We start from the raw sequence: 13,843 nt of genomic DNA on the forward strand, positions 1-13,843 counted from the left end.
TAAGTCAGTGTTTGTGATTCAAAAACACACAGGGTGTTCATTAGCAACTGAAAGGAGTCTTAAATGACAACCTCCTTTTAAGTGACAATGTGTCATTCAGAACCAAGAAATAGGGAAAATAACTGTTTACAACCATTGTTTTTGTTATTCATATGTGCCAACCACAGGAACAAAAGACCCTTTGTTTCCACAGCCAATGAGACTCTGGTTGGCACATTGATGACAATTAGTAACATTGACGTCAACCAGCAGGAACAAAACACAGGTCACAGGTCATTGTTTTACCAATACAGAAAGTATCCTACACCCTAACCCTAAAAGCTAACCTTTGGCCTAAAAACTCTCGTTTAGGCCAAAGGTTAGCTTTTATGAATGTTTAGGATATTGAGGAAATCGGAGCATCCCAAAAACCCATCAAATCACTCAGGACAACGCAGAGAGTAGCAGGTGGGTGAACTTTATTTATCTGGCTGTCCATAAAATGAGTTTTCGAAAAGAAACATCGCGATTTGAAGTTTTTATGGAACATTTTCCTCGATTAGTTGAATCGGCCGTTACAACTGTCTCAAAATAACGTTGACGACACGCGCTCTTGCATCCTTAGCAGGGATCCACATTCGCAGTCGTCCGGTTGTCACAGACCACTAAAAACCCGTCCAGACGAGTATAATAACTCCAATGGTCGTCCGTTGGATGAGTGAAGTTTTAACTAATGTCTTTACATGAATGCCATCACATGTTATAATATACAATGTACTTTCGTTATGATTGCTTTTCGTTCAATGGAAACTTCAAAAAATAAGGAATAAACATGCAACTTTCCTCAGTATTGAAACAACAGCTTTGTCCGGGTAACCCAAAATTTGTCCTGGCAAGTATACCATAAGATACACTAGCCCGGCTGACGACTTTGATAAAAAATGAATGTGGATCCCTGCTTAGGGTTGTCTGCATGTGCCTATACAGTGTTCAGTGCAAAGTTGACTGACTGAGAAACTTCCAAGTATTGAGATCTCGAGCACACCACAACAACACTCTATATCACGACTTTAACATACAGGTTTCCTCTGCTCCAAGAAATGATACAAAACTCCTGCAATTATAAACTGTAGCTTGTCAGTAGAAAAACTGATTATAATCTACTTTCAACACTCGTCACGTCTAAAGGTTCCCATAGTCCTTTCTACAAAACGATGCTGTATGATAGTCATAAATCGAATCGAGAGAGAGCATTAACCGAGCTGAACTCATTTCCAATCTGCTTCAGTGATTCAATCTCATTTTATATGCTTATGATGATCTGATGATCTTTTATTTTGCACTGTTCACATAGAATTTACATTACATTTGTAGAAGTAAGTTATAAAACAAAATTAAAATAAAGATAGAACATTAACGAAATTAAGATGTGTGCAGTGACCAAAGTAGCAGATGCTTCCGAGTTGGTCACTGCCACGTTAAACTAATAAGCGTGATGAAAATAGATTTTACCCAGAGTAAAGGTGCTAAAGTAAACAAATATCTAGGTGGATGCATGAATCAAATGAACAATAGAAAAAAGAGGCTAAAGTAAACTAAATCAATGTATTCTAGGAAACAGATTGCGAATTTAGCAGATATAGCTTGTATTGTTTGGAAAAGGGGTAATAATATAGTTTTTTTAGATGCAGTGGGATAGTCTCCCAGATTTTCGATGGGATTACTTATGGGATTACTCAGTAGCATATATTTAGAACGATTGAAGCCTAAAAAAGGACAATAATCTCATCATTTCGAAAGTTTTTCAGTTGTTGCTTACTTTCTCCCAAGGTGGCGGTTTTAACGAAGCCAAAGCACAAGCCAAATATCGGAGGGACTCAGCTGTCCTTGGACTGTCGACCGCCATTTTGTTTATTTTTCATGAATACTCGGGAGAATTTCGTATGATATCCGTACGTTTATCGGAATAAGTCGAGGATCAATCGGTTCCAACAACCAATATTCTCGGAAACGACGCAGTTTGTGGTGAGGACAGGCTTGTGATCGAAGCTCTGTTCATTCAGTGCTCTCAAAACGTTGACTTCAGGAATACCAGAAGGAAACCTTCAAAGGAATACATAGCATGGAACGTTGCCCACAAGGTACGCCGCGTTCAAGGTCCTAGATTTAGGCTATTTTCATGCTCCATGCAACATCGATTTGTCTCTATGACGTCTCAGGTCAGATTTTATAGTGTTGATTGGGACAGACCTTTAAAATTTCCATTTTCTTTTAGTTTATTTTTTTTCACTGGCATTTAATTACCAAACTTTCGAAAGTCGAACAGATTTCAAAGAAAGGTCAAGAAACATATTACTTAAAACAGCTTGAGATATTGTGGAAGCTTGATGAAATTGATCTGTTTGTTGAATTGTTGTTCTCGGAAACCTCTTGACTCCACCCATTTCCACTACGAAATTGTTCCGGTGTCTTCTTAGGGACGGGCCATTTGAGTGTCTGAAAGGAGCCTCTATTGCAATTTAAGCCAAACCGACAGCAGCTGCAAAGGAAGCCGTTATTTGCCGCCACAGGAAGGGGCCTGTCACGTTAGTAGCTCTTGCGTGACTTCTTGGTCGCGCGTGACTAGTTCTACGAGCTGTTATGAATTTGGATCCCGGGCCACAGTCAGTCTGTTTTTGGCTAAGGCAATATATGATAACTTTTATCATACCTAGTGGATCTCCTCTCTCAGATACATGCCATTTCTGTCAAACTAACATATTTAGCTCTTAATAGCTCTTTAAATAATAATAGCTCTTAATAATAGTGACATCGTGAGACAAACGAGAATACTTTATTATTATTGTACTTCACCACGATGAATAATAGCAATCTTTTTTACGATATTTAACTCTTGTTTGGGAGAGTGTTCTATGATACAACAGTTGTATTTATTTAATATCTAATTATTTATGAAAATTTAATGGCTGTCTCAAAAAAGTGCTCTCCAGTGCCATTATTGTTAATATTTTAATAAAAGTTTTGTTCTTGAATTAGATGGCACGATGTCATTCAAACAAGGTACACCAACTGATAATGACCTACTTTGCCTTGCTCAAGACTCAGTATCGATCTGGATGAAGCTCGGATTGGCTTTGGGTCTAAGCCAATCTCAATTGGATGAGATAGATGCGGACCAGTCCAAAGTAATAGACAAATCATACAAAATGTTGAGAAAATGGAAAGAATCTCTTGGGGTGACTGCAACTTTTGAAAGGTTAGCTGAGGGACTTGATCACAAGGTCATTAAAAGGCATGACTTGAGAGATGAATACTGCTTAGACAAAGGTTGGTGTCAATAAATAACTATTATTATTAACTATTTTGATGTATGTGTTGTGGTTTAAATATTTCTTTGGTTTAGATTTTTAAACCACAGGGGTGGTAGTTTGCATTTGATGTCATGGCAGCCATGATGGTGTACAGAACAATGCATTAAATTGTCTTTTGGGAATTTGAAGCCATTAATATGCAAAACTTGTGGGGCCATTTTCTGTTGTTTTGAACGCAAACATGGCCATCCCATCACATGGATGCAAACCAAGAATTGGCTATGTTTGCCCATTTTTATAAGAATTCAGCAATCTTCAAGATACTCTGGGTTCTTTCAGGTAGCAGGAAATGCCCCAACATCTGCAGAAAACTGGGTTATGCAAAAAAAGAAAGCTCTCTTTTGACCTACATGCCAATCTTTTGTTGTTTTCATAGCCTCCAAGTTGACTCAAAGAATGACTGATCTAACTGTTTCAACTGTCTCTGCTGGCGATGATAACTCAAGAGGTAAGTATGTATAGGGATCAGATGCAAAATTGGTGGCCACTTAATTCTTGCCATCTCTGTGCTAATTAGCCTGACTAGCCTCGTCAGCAAGTGCAAAGTGATAAAACTAGGCTTGTCTGACTAAGTAGAACGCACATAAGAGAATACCAAATAGCCTGCTATTTATGCATTTGGTCTATAATCTTATTGTCCCGTTCTTGGTTTTATTAAACAAATAAACGCAGCAATGAGGAGGAAGCAACCACATGGTTGTTTAAAAAAAAGCCTGGTGTATAGTCAGTTGTCAGAGTGGGATTGGAACCCATCACAGCGCATGCAAATTCAACCCTAGAATCCATCCAATGATTAGTCCATATATGAAGAGCATATTCATATATCTATCGTCTCCGACTTTATTACGAAATCACATAATGACCAGTTCCCAGTTGGCCTGATAGTAGAATAGTAATCACCTCCGAGTCAGTCAATTAAAGACGCGCGTAAAGCACAATTTAATTGTGTGGTATATGCAAGTAGGGAAAATACGCTGAAGTATTCTTTACCAGGCATGATAACGTAGATAGGTTGGTCTCTGTTTTATCCTCAGATAAAACTGCGGCAAAGTTCCTTCCCTCTGTCTCGATTCTCCCTGGAAAACCATTTCACGTAACTCAAAGGCGAGGGAGAGAAATACAGAAGATTCGTGAAGCTTTTAGCCAATTGAGACAAAATGCGTCCAATTCTCTCGTAGCAGGGGTGTTCGTTAAAGGGCCACCGGGATGTGGAAAAACCCAGTTAGCAAGACAATTCGGTGAAGAATACATGGACAAAACAGATGATTGCGGGATGGAGTTTCCGCGGCGAAAAATCGTGGCAACACTTAATGCGCGAAGTATTGAGTCGCTCCTTGAATCGTACAGGGAATTACACGAAAAAATGAAAATCCCAAAACGTTTTAAAGAGATAGGAAGCGCACGGGAGCGTGTGCGGGCTTTCGCAGATAGTTTGAAGAGGTATCTGAAGGAAAGTTGCTCTTCGTGGCTGATTATTGTCGATAATCTCACAGTGAACGATCCATTCAGAGAATTTTGGCCAACGCCCGAAGAAAACAGTCCCTGGGGAGAGGGGCTGGTATTAGTAACAACGCAAGATAGCGAACTTGCGCCCAGAGCGCACGCGCAAGCCAGAGTTCTTGGGCTGGACTCTGGAATGGAGGAGGTAGATGCTATGGATCTGCTGAGTGCCGTGTCTGGGATCGCAGGAGATTTGGACGCTAAAAGAGTTGCACAGATGTTGGGTTATTACCCGCTCTCACTTGCTTGCGCGGCTGTTTATGTCCGGCAAATGCGGGAAGACCGACCAGTTTCCAAATTCTCGTGGAAAAATTACATGGCTAATCTCCAGGAATACTTTGCGTATCTTGATCATTCCGATTATACGCATCATAATACATGTTATCCGCAATCCATGCTCCCAGCAGCAGAGTTCGCTGCCCGAAGGATGGCGGAAAACAACGAAGTGCTCCGAGCTGCTTTCGTATTTCTGTCTTACTGTGCTCTTCAGCCAGTGCCCTTAGACAGCATAGCTCAGTACATCTTGAACCAAACGGCAGATACAGACAATGGGAAGATAAGGGTACCAGATGACATCAAGCTCAAAATAGCAAGATGCTCCCTTTTGATTTATCCCGAGACCGGGGAGAGAGGAATCGAGGTTGTAACTCTCCATCAAGTCATGCGATTAGCTTTTTTACAGATAAGACGAAAACAAGACCAGAAAACAGAAACGCCGCACAAATCAGCAGAGAACGCGCTCAAGTCTGAGGAGAGACAAGAGCAAAATGGCATCCTTCAAACTCTTACCCAGGCATACAAGGATAAAAAGGATAGTACTAAAAAGGATGCTATCGCCACGAGGATTATTTTGAGTCCACATATGAAGGAGTTTGTTGACAGAGTAGAGAATCGCCAATTGTTGGAGAGCAGTCTACTGGTACAAACCCTAGTCTACCTCGCGGATAGCCTTGTTCACGTTGCCGGAGCAACGGACAATTCTCGTGTGGCCTTGCTCGAGCGCGCGTACAATATCAACAAACAGCTTGGGCAAGATGACTTAAGCGCTTGTGATTTACTTTGCGACTTGGGGTACACTTATCGCGAGGCGGGCAAGTTGGATAAAGCAATTCCAGTTCTAAAAGAGGCTGAAAAACTCTGCCAGAAGCGCACAGAGCCCGAGTGGATGAAAAAGGGATCCAGAGTACTGAACATTCTCGCGTTTACATATCGTGAAAAGTTCCAACTTGACCTTGCCAAGGAGTACATGGAGAGGTGTGTTGAGGTTACGAAGGAAGCTTTCGGCAAAAACGACGTGCAGGTTGTGGAAAGATTGTGTAATCTTGGAGTGATTTTACAGGACCGCTGGGAAAATGATGAAGCGATAGAAGTACTTGAAGAAGCGAGGAGGATTGTTGAAACATGCGACGTAAGCGAACTCTTCATTCGCGCTCAGGTGTTAAACTATACAGCCAAAGTACATCTCCGCTTGTATCTTGGGTTGCGCTTCACACACCCCCGCGCCATGAATACACGCAAGCATCTCGAGGAATCGGACCACCTGCACGCAGAAGCTTTGAAAATTTACATGGATCTTCATGGAGATCAGCAGAAATTCACGACTGGAGTAATGATGACGTACGGAACAGCCAAACTGCACTTGGGAGACCTCGCGCAGGCGCAAGAGATGTGCGAAAAGGCTGTGGAAGTTTACCGAGGCTCAGGCCATATCGCGTGGCCACGCGCAGGTACGTTTCTCGCGGATATTTTCCTCGCGCGCCAAGACTATCTTCGAGCAAAGAAATTTTTAGAGGAACTTGAACAAGTTCACAAAGATCTCAATCTGGTCGTGAGTCCTGGAGCTTATCATCCCAGGGCGCTTTTAGCCGAGGCATACGGTCATCTTGGGAATGTTGAATCTGCGCTGGAGATCTTGGAGCAGTTACTTGAAGAGTGGAGGAAAAATCGCATGCATCCTGAACACTACTGGGTTGCCCGTGCACGCGCTTTCGTCGAGGAACTCAAGTCGCACGAGGAAGAAGTCGTGGAATATGAACAAGTGCCATCGTTATAAGGAGCACGCGCAGTAACAGGGACTCAGCGGAGTTTTTGTCGCTTGATGGGTTGTGTTGCGAAAGAAGAACTGCCCACGTGGAAACAGCACAAACAAAGAGGCACATTAATCAAAAACTTAAAACAAACAGTGGCTACAAACATAATGATAAAGCTCATTTTACTTTTAACTTGACGTTTCGTATGCTACAACATACATCTTCAGAAGTGACGGTTGAACAAATAAAATGCGCTTTATCATTATGTTTGTAGCCGCCGTTTGTTTTATGTTTTTGATTGAGTTGAAATGGCCAAAGAGCAAGAATATATATAAAGGGGCACATCATTGATAAATTAAATTGACGACACGCTTTCGGTTCGACCTTGCTGAGCTGCGTCGTTGCTGTACTTGCGACGGCGATTAGCCGCGACAATTATTTATTATTATTATTATTATTATTATTATTATTATTAAAGAATTTAACAGCCTTGAAAATGAGTGGCAGGTACATTGCCACTCATTTTCCACTTCCTTGATTGGCATAAAAATGCCAATCAAGGAAGTGATTACTATTCTAGCAGATGGTTTGAACCCATGAATCGTATCAAAACTTGATGACGTAAGAGCGTCCGGATAAGAGCAGTCCTGGGAAGGACTGTTGTTGGTGACATTGATTGACGCCTCGTTACTGACCGGAAGTCATCCCCAGAGTCAAGTGGTTTTCTTGTGGATTGGGAACGAGACACGGATGACAGTCTTGGCAACTAGCCTTATAACGGCTCGACTAGACAGACCGGTAAACATCACGCTTCTATTGACCAATCAGGTCAAAGACCGGAGTACTCATACGATTCACGAACACAAGACACTAAAATTATCTTGACTCTGACGGTGGCTTCCGCTCTGGTTGTCGAAACGTCAATCAAAGTCCACAACAACAGTCATCCTCAGTACTTCTCTCACCCGGATGATCTTACTTCATCACTGAGGTTTTGATGATTACTCTTTTGTAATTCTGGAGGAGATCAGTAATGAAACAGAACATTTCATGAGATGTATTTGTGTGTGATGACTCGGGCTAAAAAAAATTAATGTGGACCCCAGCAAGAATCGAACCTGTGCCCCGGCCGCGTTCTTCTACAAGTTGAGACTCGTCACAAGGTTGAACATGATTTACACTGACCAATCACGAAAAGCTCAAATAGCCCAATTAACCAATCAGAATTGAAAGCGATTGCATGTAACTTGTTCAAAGCGCGGCAAAATAAATGCTGACGCACAAGTCGCGATTTATTTTCCGTAATTTTGCCTTTTATTTGTTGAAAAAAGCCGACCACACCACTAAACCTAGAAATGCAAGATAAACGCTATCGAATTATTATTTTAGACAAAGACATTAAATTGTAAACCGTTCGAAAAAAGGTTTCTTGTATCGTTTTATCGGGAAAGAAATGCAGTAGTTTACATTTTAAGTGACCATAGCGAAGCTTTCTTGTTCATCAAGAGCACATATTTCTTTGCCTTCCCACATGGGTTTCACCACAAATTCAGCTTCATCCTCCTCGTGTTCCCTTTCGTTCTCTTCCTCTTTCCAAACATAACGCCCGAGCTGCTCACATCCTGAGTCAAACACATACTTTCCCGGTCCTTTAGGTTTGTCTTCTTCAAAGATACCGACGTATCTATGATTCAAGTGAATCAGATTCCCTCTGTCCTGCATTCGGCCATGGAACCAGGTACCATCATACCGTGAACCTGTTTCTTTATAGGTATAAACTCCTTGGCCATGGCGACGGCCCTGAGACCAGTCCCCTTCGTACGTGTCCCCGTTAGGGTAGGTGTAGGTTCCCCAGCCGTCGCGCAAGTCGTTGATCCAGGAACCCTCGTATTTGGAGCCGTCAGGATACAGGAAAACACCTTCGCCGTTTTTCTTACCTTCCATGTAGTAACCCATGTAGCGAGCTCCAATTTTGAACCTGAAAAATTAAGTTGTTACTTCAGTCAATATTGATATAAACCCAATGGCCCCAAAAACAATAAAGAAGGGAAAGCCTCGATCGCGTGCAGAGAACCTTTATGCGACGGTTTTCTGATGAACCCTGGGTTTCATAAAGGGGAGGACTTACCAGTCTTGCACGCAACTATCTACGGTCTCTAAACAGACTTAACTGATTAGAGTGTAATGTGAAGTGCTCAGTTTTGAAATCTGCCTACCTCATTGACCACCATTTTGAGAATTTAGCTCCAAAGAAATATGAGCCACGCAAATTTTGGTCAGCGTAGATCATTTAATAATGTATGCAAATTACAGTAATTCAGTAATCAGGATAATGAAGGTGGCCAAGGGGTTTTGGGAATAAGGGAACATGGCGTACGAAGACAATATGTCTTTGGGAACATAAACCACTTTATGGATCAAAAGGCTGAGAACGAGTTTGGAAGTGAATTTTTAATAGCAACAGAGGAACAAGCCGCCCCCCCCCCCCCCCCCCTCCATCCCTCATCCTCCTTTTTCCCTGGGAGGCCCTCGATAATCGTTTTGAACAGTCTAGAGTCGGGTTAAGTGTAGATGACCCTTGATGTCCTTGATGTTTTGCATCGTTTGACAAGATCCCATGTTGGATGACGTTGGGCCATTACTTTCTTCGCACGAGCAACGTTGGCCAGCAAATGTATACCAAAAAAGTTGACGTTTTGCAAGGGCTTCGAAAAAATATGGGACAGAAAAATCACTTGCGTTCCCTTGAGCTCTATGCGGACCTCAGTTTCGAATATTGCAATGTGCGTCGCGTGATCTGTGGATTGATTACGTCAATGATTTATCTCCCGCTGTTAGAGACTATGCCTTATTCGTAAGGTTTGTTGCAAACACGAGCAACAACCGCTGTTTATTCACGAAACAATACAAATCAGAACAGTAGGGCTCTAACTCCCATTTTACGTTTATCCCAACTACTATCAAAATATATTTAAAAAAAACGAACTGAACAGCAACGGAAGCTGTACTGGCGCTTGGTCACGCTATTTTGAGCTTCTTCATTTAAATAGAAGTACGGCGCACAATATTTGCTTTCAAATTAACGTCCAATTTTAAGAAAACAAGCATAATATAAGCAGAATATTAATGTTTGTATTTTAAGCAATATTCTTCTGAAATAAACGCGGCGTTGTCTCGTCTCATGATTTCACAGAAAAATGCGAATGCGTGCTCGAAGACTTGACACATTCAAATAAACATGTTGTGAAAACGAAAGAAAACTTAAGACCCAGGGAAAAAAGCGACTGCAGCCTTCGTACGTTGGGTGGTACAATTTGATAACGTCTTCATGATAAATTGTTCCTCTTAATAAATCACTTGGTGTGGCAGTTATACAAAAGTTATAAACGTCCCAGTTACAATTAATTACCAATTCGGGAGTACCGTATGTTTCGTGCTTTGTTCTTTTTTTTTAGTGTTTGTTCTTAAAATTGAAATGTAAATGTTAATTCACATTTGATGCTCTAAGCAAGCAGATGATGAATTACCTGTAAACCCCCTTGCCATGTCGTTTTCCATTTTCGTAGTACCCCTCGTACGTATCTCCACTCGGTAACTTCGCTCGTCCAAATCCGTGTCTTTCGTTCATTTCGTTCCTTTCGCCTTCATATTCCCCAAGATAAGGCAAACCATCATCATCTACAATGCTATCTTCATCGGAAGCCGACATGTTGTGGTGAGAGGATACTAGAATGTGTCCGCTTTTCTTGGCTGCTTATGTATAAGTTTCAGTGAATGTTGTTTATCACTAATCAGTTCGTCTCCTAGGGAATTAAAAAAAAGCCTTAACGCGACCCACCATGCATGCATGACAAGATAGGATATCGCGTGACCTGTGAATTCTTCGCGTGACAAAGGGATGTGACGTCACCTGTGCGAATCAGCTATTGTATGGTGTCCAAGTTCAAGGTGAGTGTTATTAACGATTACAGTGTACATGTAAGTTATATTAGTTGTAAAGAACTAAATTAAATTCTTGACCGCCGACTATGCTAGAAGTAGAAGATCTTGTGCGCTATACCATAGGCCATCCCAATAAAATGTTCCGTTTCCCATCGCTCCCTCTCTTGTGATGGCCCTACTAGTAAGAATCTGAATTCACGATTCCATATAAACGACAACAATTTTATTAGAGCCCTTTCTTGCCCTTATTTAACCAATTTAATTTATTTGTCTCGGTTAATTCAAAAAGGAGGACTGGATCGATGCTTGGAATAACATTGAAAGACACACTGTCATATCCTGCTGTCATGTCAATCTCCTGAAGCAATCAAACCACTGTGAATTGAGGAGGATTAAGGAAGAACCTACCACCATTGACTTCTGAATGCAATGACTTCATTTGTATGAATAATATTGAACTTAAAACAAGTTAATTAAAAATCCCGTGACAAACGGAAGGATTGGTTCCTCAATTCTGTTAATGTATTTCTGATCTTTGCTTTGGTTTGATTCTGAAAAAAGGGCACTTAACAATGTGTGTAAGTTGGTTACAACTCTGTAAAGGACAATTTGTCCTGTCTTCTCCTGCTTGGATTTGAAGTCCCCAAGTAAATCTCTTGGCACCTTTTTGGAAATGTTTCAGCCAGTCTGAAAATCATCATCATCATCAATCCAATTTTGATCCGGGTTTATCCAGCAATAATAAAATACCAGAGTCAAATGAAAGCAAACTACCGCAACTGACCACGTTCAACAACGTCCAGTACGTTTTGGGGGGTTCTTTTCATAAACAGATTGCAATTTTTTTTTTTTTTTTTTTTTTTTTTGGGGGGGGGGGGGGGCTGTGCCATGCTTCACTGAACTCATTATCATTTCTTTATGCCAAGAACCCCCAAAATGCATTATGGGTTTGTGAAAGTAGTTATTAATTTAAGGGTGCGTTCAATTGACCGTATTCTGGAATAGCAATACGTGGAATGGAAGATAGAAGTCCTTCATTTTTACAGAGATTCACATTAAAATTATCGAACACCTGCTAAACTGCTATAATTTTTAAACATATCTTTATTATCCTTGCTGCTTCAAAACTCTAGACATACCGTTTCAAATCATCACTCCAAGTATTCTTATCCTGGAATAGGGTCAATTGAATGCACCCAAGATATCACTATTTTCATATGCAATAGGACTGCATGCTTGTGCAATTATAAAAGAGTTGGAAAAATTCTGGAGAATTGGATGAGCTAGGCCATCTGGATGAGTGATCACGAGTTGAATTTGAAAATGGAGTCCAACAGTTTATATTTTGGACAAGCATGGAGTCCTGTTATTTTGTTAAGACCGATTATTACAGTGCTTAGTTAAGTCCACATCATCAAAGAGCAACAATTTTCACTACCATAATAAATTTTAATGCCGCCGATTGGCCAGCTCTCTGTGCTATTGTATTCTTTGACAGTTGATTGGCTACTGGAAAGGACCTTTTTACATTATTGAGCTCCAGTTTAAGAAATATTGAACTGTTTCTCAAAAAGCCATCTGCTTGAAATATTGGAATGAGAGATTGCCCTGTGTAGCTGTACACACCCTACTGCAGAGGAAGATATGACTGCACTGGATGAAGGCTAATAATTTTAGAGACACTTTATTTCTATTTCTATTTCTCATGACAAAAAAAAATATTTAAGTTTATGTTGACCCGCAGATAGCAAATTTGCTATTCGAGGCGGGTCAATCATCAAACAAAACTTTAGTTATACACACAGCGATAAATATGCGTCCACTCAGCTCAGCGACCACAAGAGATAGCTATGATAATTAAATGTCAATCATTTAAAATTTATTTTCTGTAGTCGAAAATGAAATAAAGCAAGAAAGACTGAAAAAGGCATTAGGCTTCTAAACAACCTTGTCCCCAGGGCACCACCCAAAGCCAGGGAAAAGCACCATGGGGACGAGGTTGGCTTCTAAAAAGGCATAAGGCTTTCTAATAAGAAAATTTATCAGCAAAGTCTTAAAGCTACAATCTTGGACAAATTAAATGGAACATTGAGACCACCCCTCCCCCCAAAATCAGTGATGGGAAAATGGCGCGTTTTGGCCTTCACGCACCTTCATCCTTGATTTGGGGGAGAGGGGGCATTTCTGTTCCATTTTATTCTGTCCAAGATTGCAATCTTGGACAAATTAAATGGAACATTGAGACCACCCCTCCCCCCAAAATCAGTGATGGGAAAATGGCGCGTTTCGGCCTTCACGCACCTTCATCCTTGATTTGGGGGAGAGGGGGCATTTCTGTTCCATTTTATTCTGTCCAAGATTGTAGATATCTTACTTTCCTTCAAGCTTGTTTCTTGTAGCCCTCACATTGTCCACTGTTTATCTGGCTTTCCAATAATGACCTTTTACCTCTGTGATCTTCTCAGGCTCAAGGAATACCGACCATGCTCATGGAATACTAACCAAACCCAAGATGTTCTCTGCAATCTAAGCTGTGCCATTAACCTTTGGTGACATTTATTCTGATCCACCCTACAGGCGGCAAGCACAGCTCCATTGGACCCCACTGCATCATAATAATATTAATACTTAGGGTGTTGTCCAAGGTAGTAAAACTATCTTATGCATCACTGAAGAAAGCAGGATGTCTTTATATAAATGTAATCATTGGTGTGAAACCCTTTTTATTCAAGATGTGACATAGATATGATGAACATTTTGCAATGCCACCAAGTCTTTCGTGATTTCCTTGTTCAAAGTATGTATATACTTGAAGATCTACAAGATCCAATAATTATTATTCAGTTTTTAATAATAATGGTTGGGCCTCTAATTTGCACATGTTGTTTGTGAGAGAATGTTTAACACATATTTAACACATGTTGTCTGCACAAAAATTAATGCAAAAGTATTGAGCAACATATTAAGCCACTCCTGTTATAAAAATAGATATTACCTTTCTTAAATGCTATGTGTGATATG

At 40.7% G+C, this 13,843-nt stretch overlaps 3 protein-coding genes across 4 annotated transcripts in view; 1 reads left to right on the forward strand and 2 right to left on the reverse strand.

The window, feature by feature from the left end:
* Positions 1-1,908, reverse strand: part of LOC138024208 (phosphatidylinositol 4-kinase alpha-like) — a 41,069-nt gene extending 39,161 nt beyond the window's left edge. The window contains exon 1 of the mRNA XM_068871321.1: positions 1,799-1,908. Within this exon, the coding sequence (XP_068727422.1) occupies positions 1,799-1,885 (87 nt within the window). The 5' untranslated portion in view covers positions 1,886-1,908. The remainder of the gene's footprint in view (positions 1-1,798) is intronic.
* Positions 1,909-1,974: 66 nt separating this feature from the next.
* Positions 1,975-8,303, forward strand: LOC138024209 (uncharacterized). 2 transcript variants are annotated; one of them, XM_068871323.1, is made up of 4 exons: positions 1,975-2,120; positions 3,016-3,306; positions 3,727-3,798; positions 4,385-8,303. In XM_068871323.1, the coding sequence occupies exons 1-4, from the start codon at positions 2,102-2,104 to the stop codon at positions 6,901-6,903; spliced, it is 2,901 nt and encodes a 966-aa protein (XP_068727424.1). In that variant the 5' UTR covers positions 1,975-2,101; the 3' UTR covers positions 6,904-8,303. The 2 variants fall into 2 exon arrangements, with proteins under 2 accessions (XP_068727424.1, XP_068727423.1); XM_068871322.1 differs by having other exon boundaries at positions 2,065-2,198.
* Positions 8,172-10,749, reverse strand: LOC138024212 (radial spoke head 1 homolog). Its single transcript, XM_068871325.1, has 2 exons — positions 10,408-10,749; positions 8,172-8,858 (listed from the first exon to the last, which is right to left on the reverse strand). The coding sequence occupies exons 1-2, from the start codon at positions 10,587-10,589 to the stop codon at positions 8,351-8,353; spliced, it is 690 nt and encodes a 229-aa protein (XP_068727426.1). The 5' UTR covers positions 10,590-10,749; the 3' UTR covers positions 8,172-8,350.
* Between the last annotated feature and the right edge of the window lie 3,094 nt (positions 10,750-13,843).

This window comes from Montipora capricornis, chromosome 11, assembly GCF_036669925.1.
Source record: "Montipora capricornis isolate CH-2021 chromosome 11, ASM3666992v2, whole genome shotgun sequence".
Classification (NCBI taxonomy): Eukaryota; Metazoa; Cnidaria; class Anthozoa; order Scleractinia; family Acroporidae; genus Montipora; species Montipora capricornis.

Excerpts from the sequence above, each read along its gene's own strand:
- LOC138024209 (XM_068871322.1), top strand. The coding sequence starts at position 2,159 with ATGCTCCATGCAACATCGATTTGTCTCTATGACGTCTCAG. Across the intron at positions 2,199-3,015 it reads TTGTCTCTATGACGTCTCAG|ATGGCACGATGTCATTCAAA; the intron begins GTCAGATTTTAT and ends TTCTTGAATTAG. Across the intron at positions 3,799-4,384 it reads TGGCGATGATAACTCAAGAG|ATAAAACTGCGGCAAAGTTC; the intron begins GTAAGTATGTAT and ends TTTTATCCTCAG.
- LOC138024212 (XM_068871325.1), bottom strand. The coding sequence starts at position 10,589 with ATGTCGGCTTCCGATGAAGATAGCATTGTAGATGATGATGGTTTGCCT. Across the intron at positions 8,859-10,407 it reads CATGGCAAGGGGGTTTACAG|GTTCAAAATTGGAGCTCGCT; the intron begins GTAATTCATCAT and ends TTAATTTTTCAG.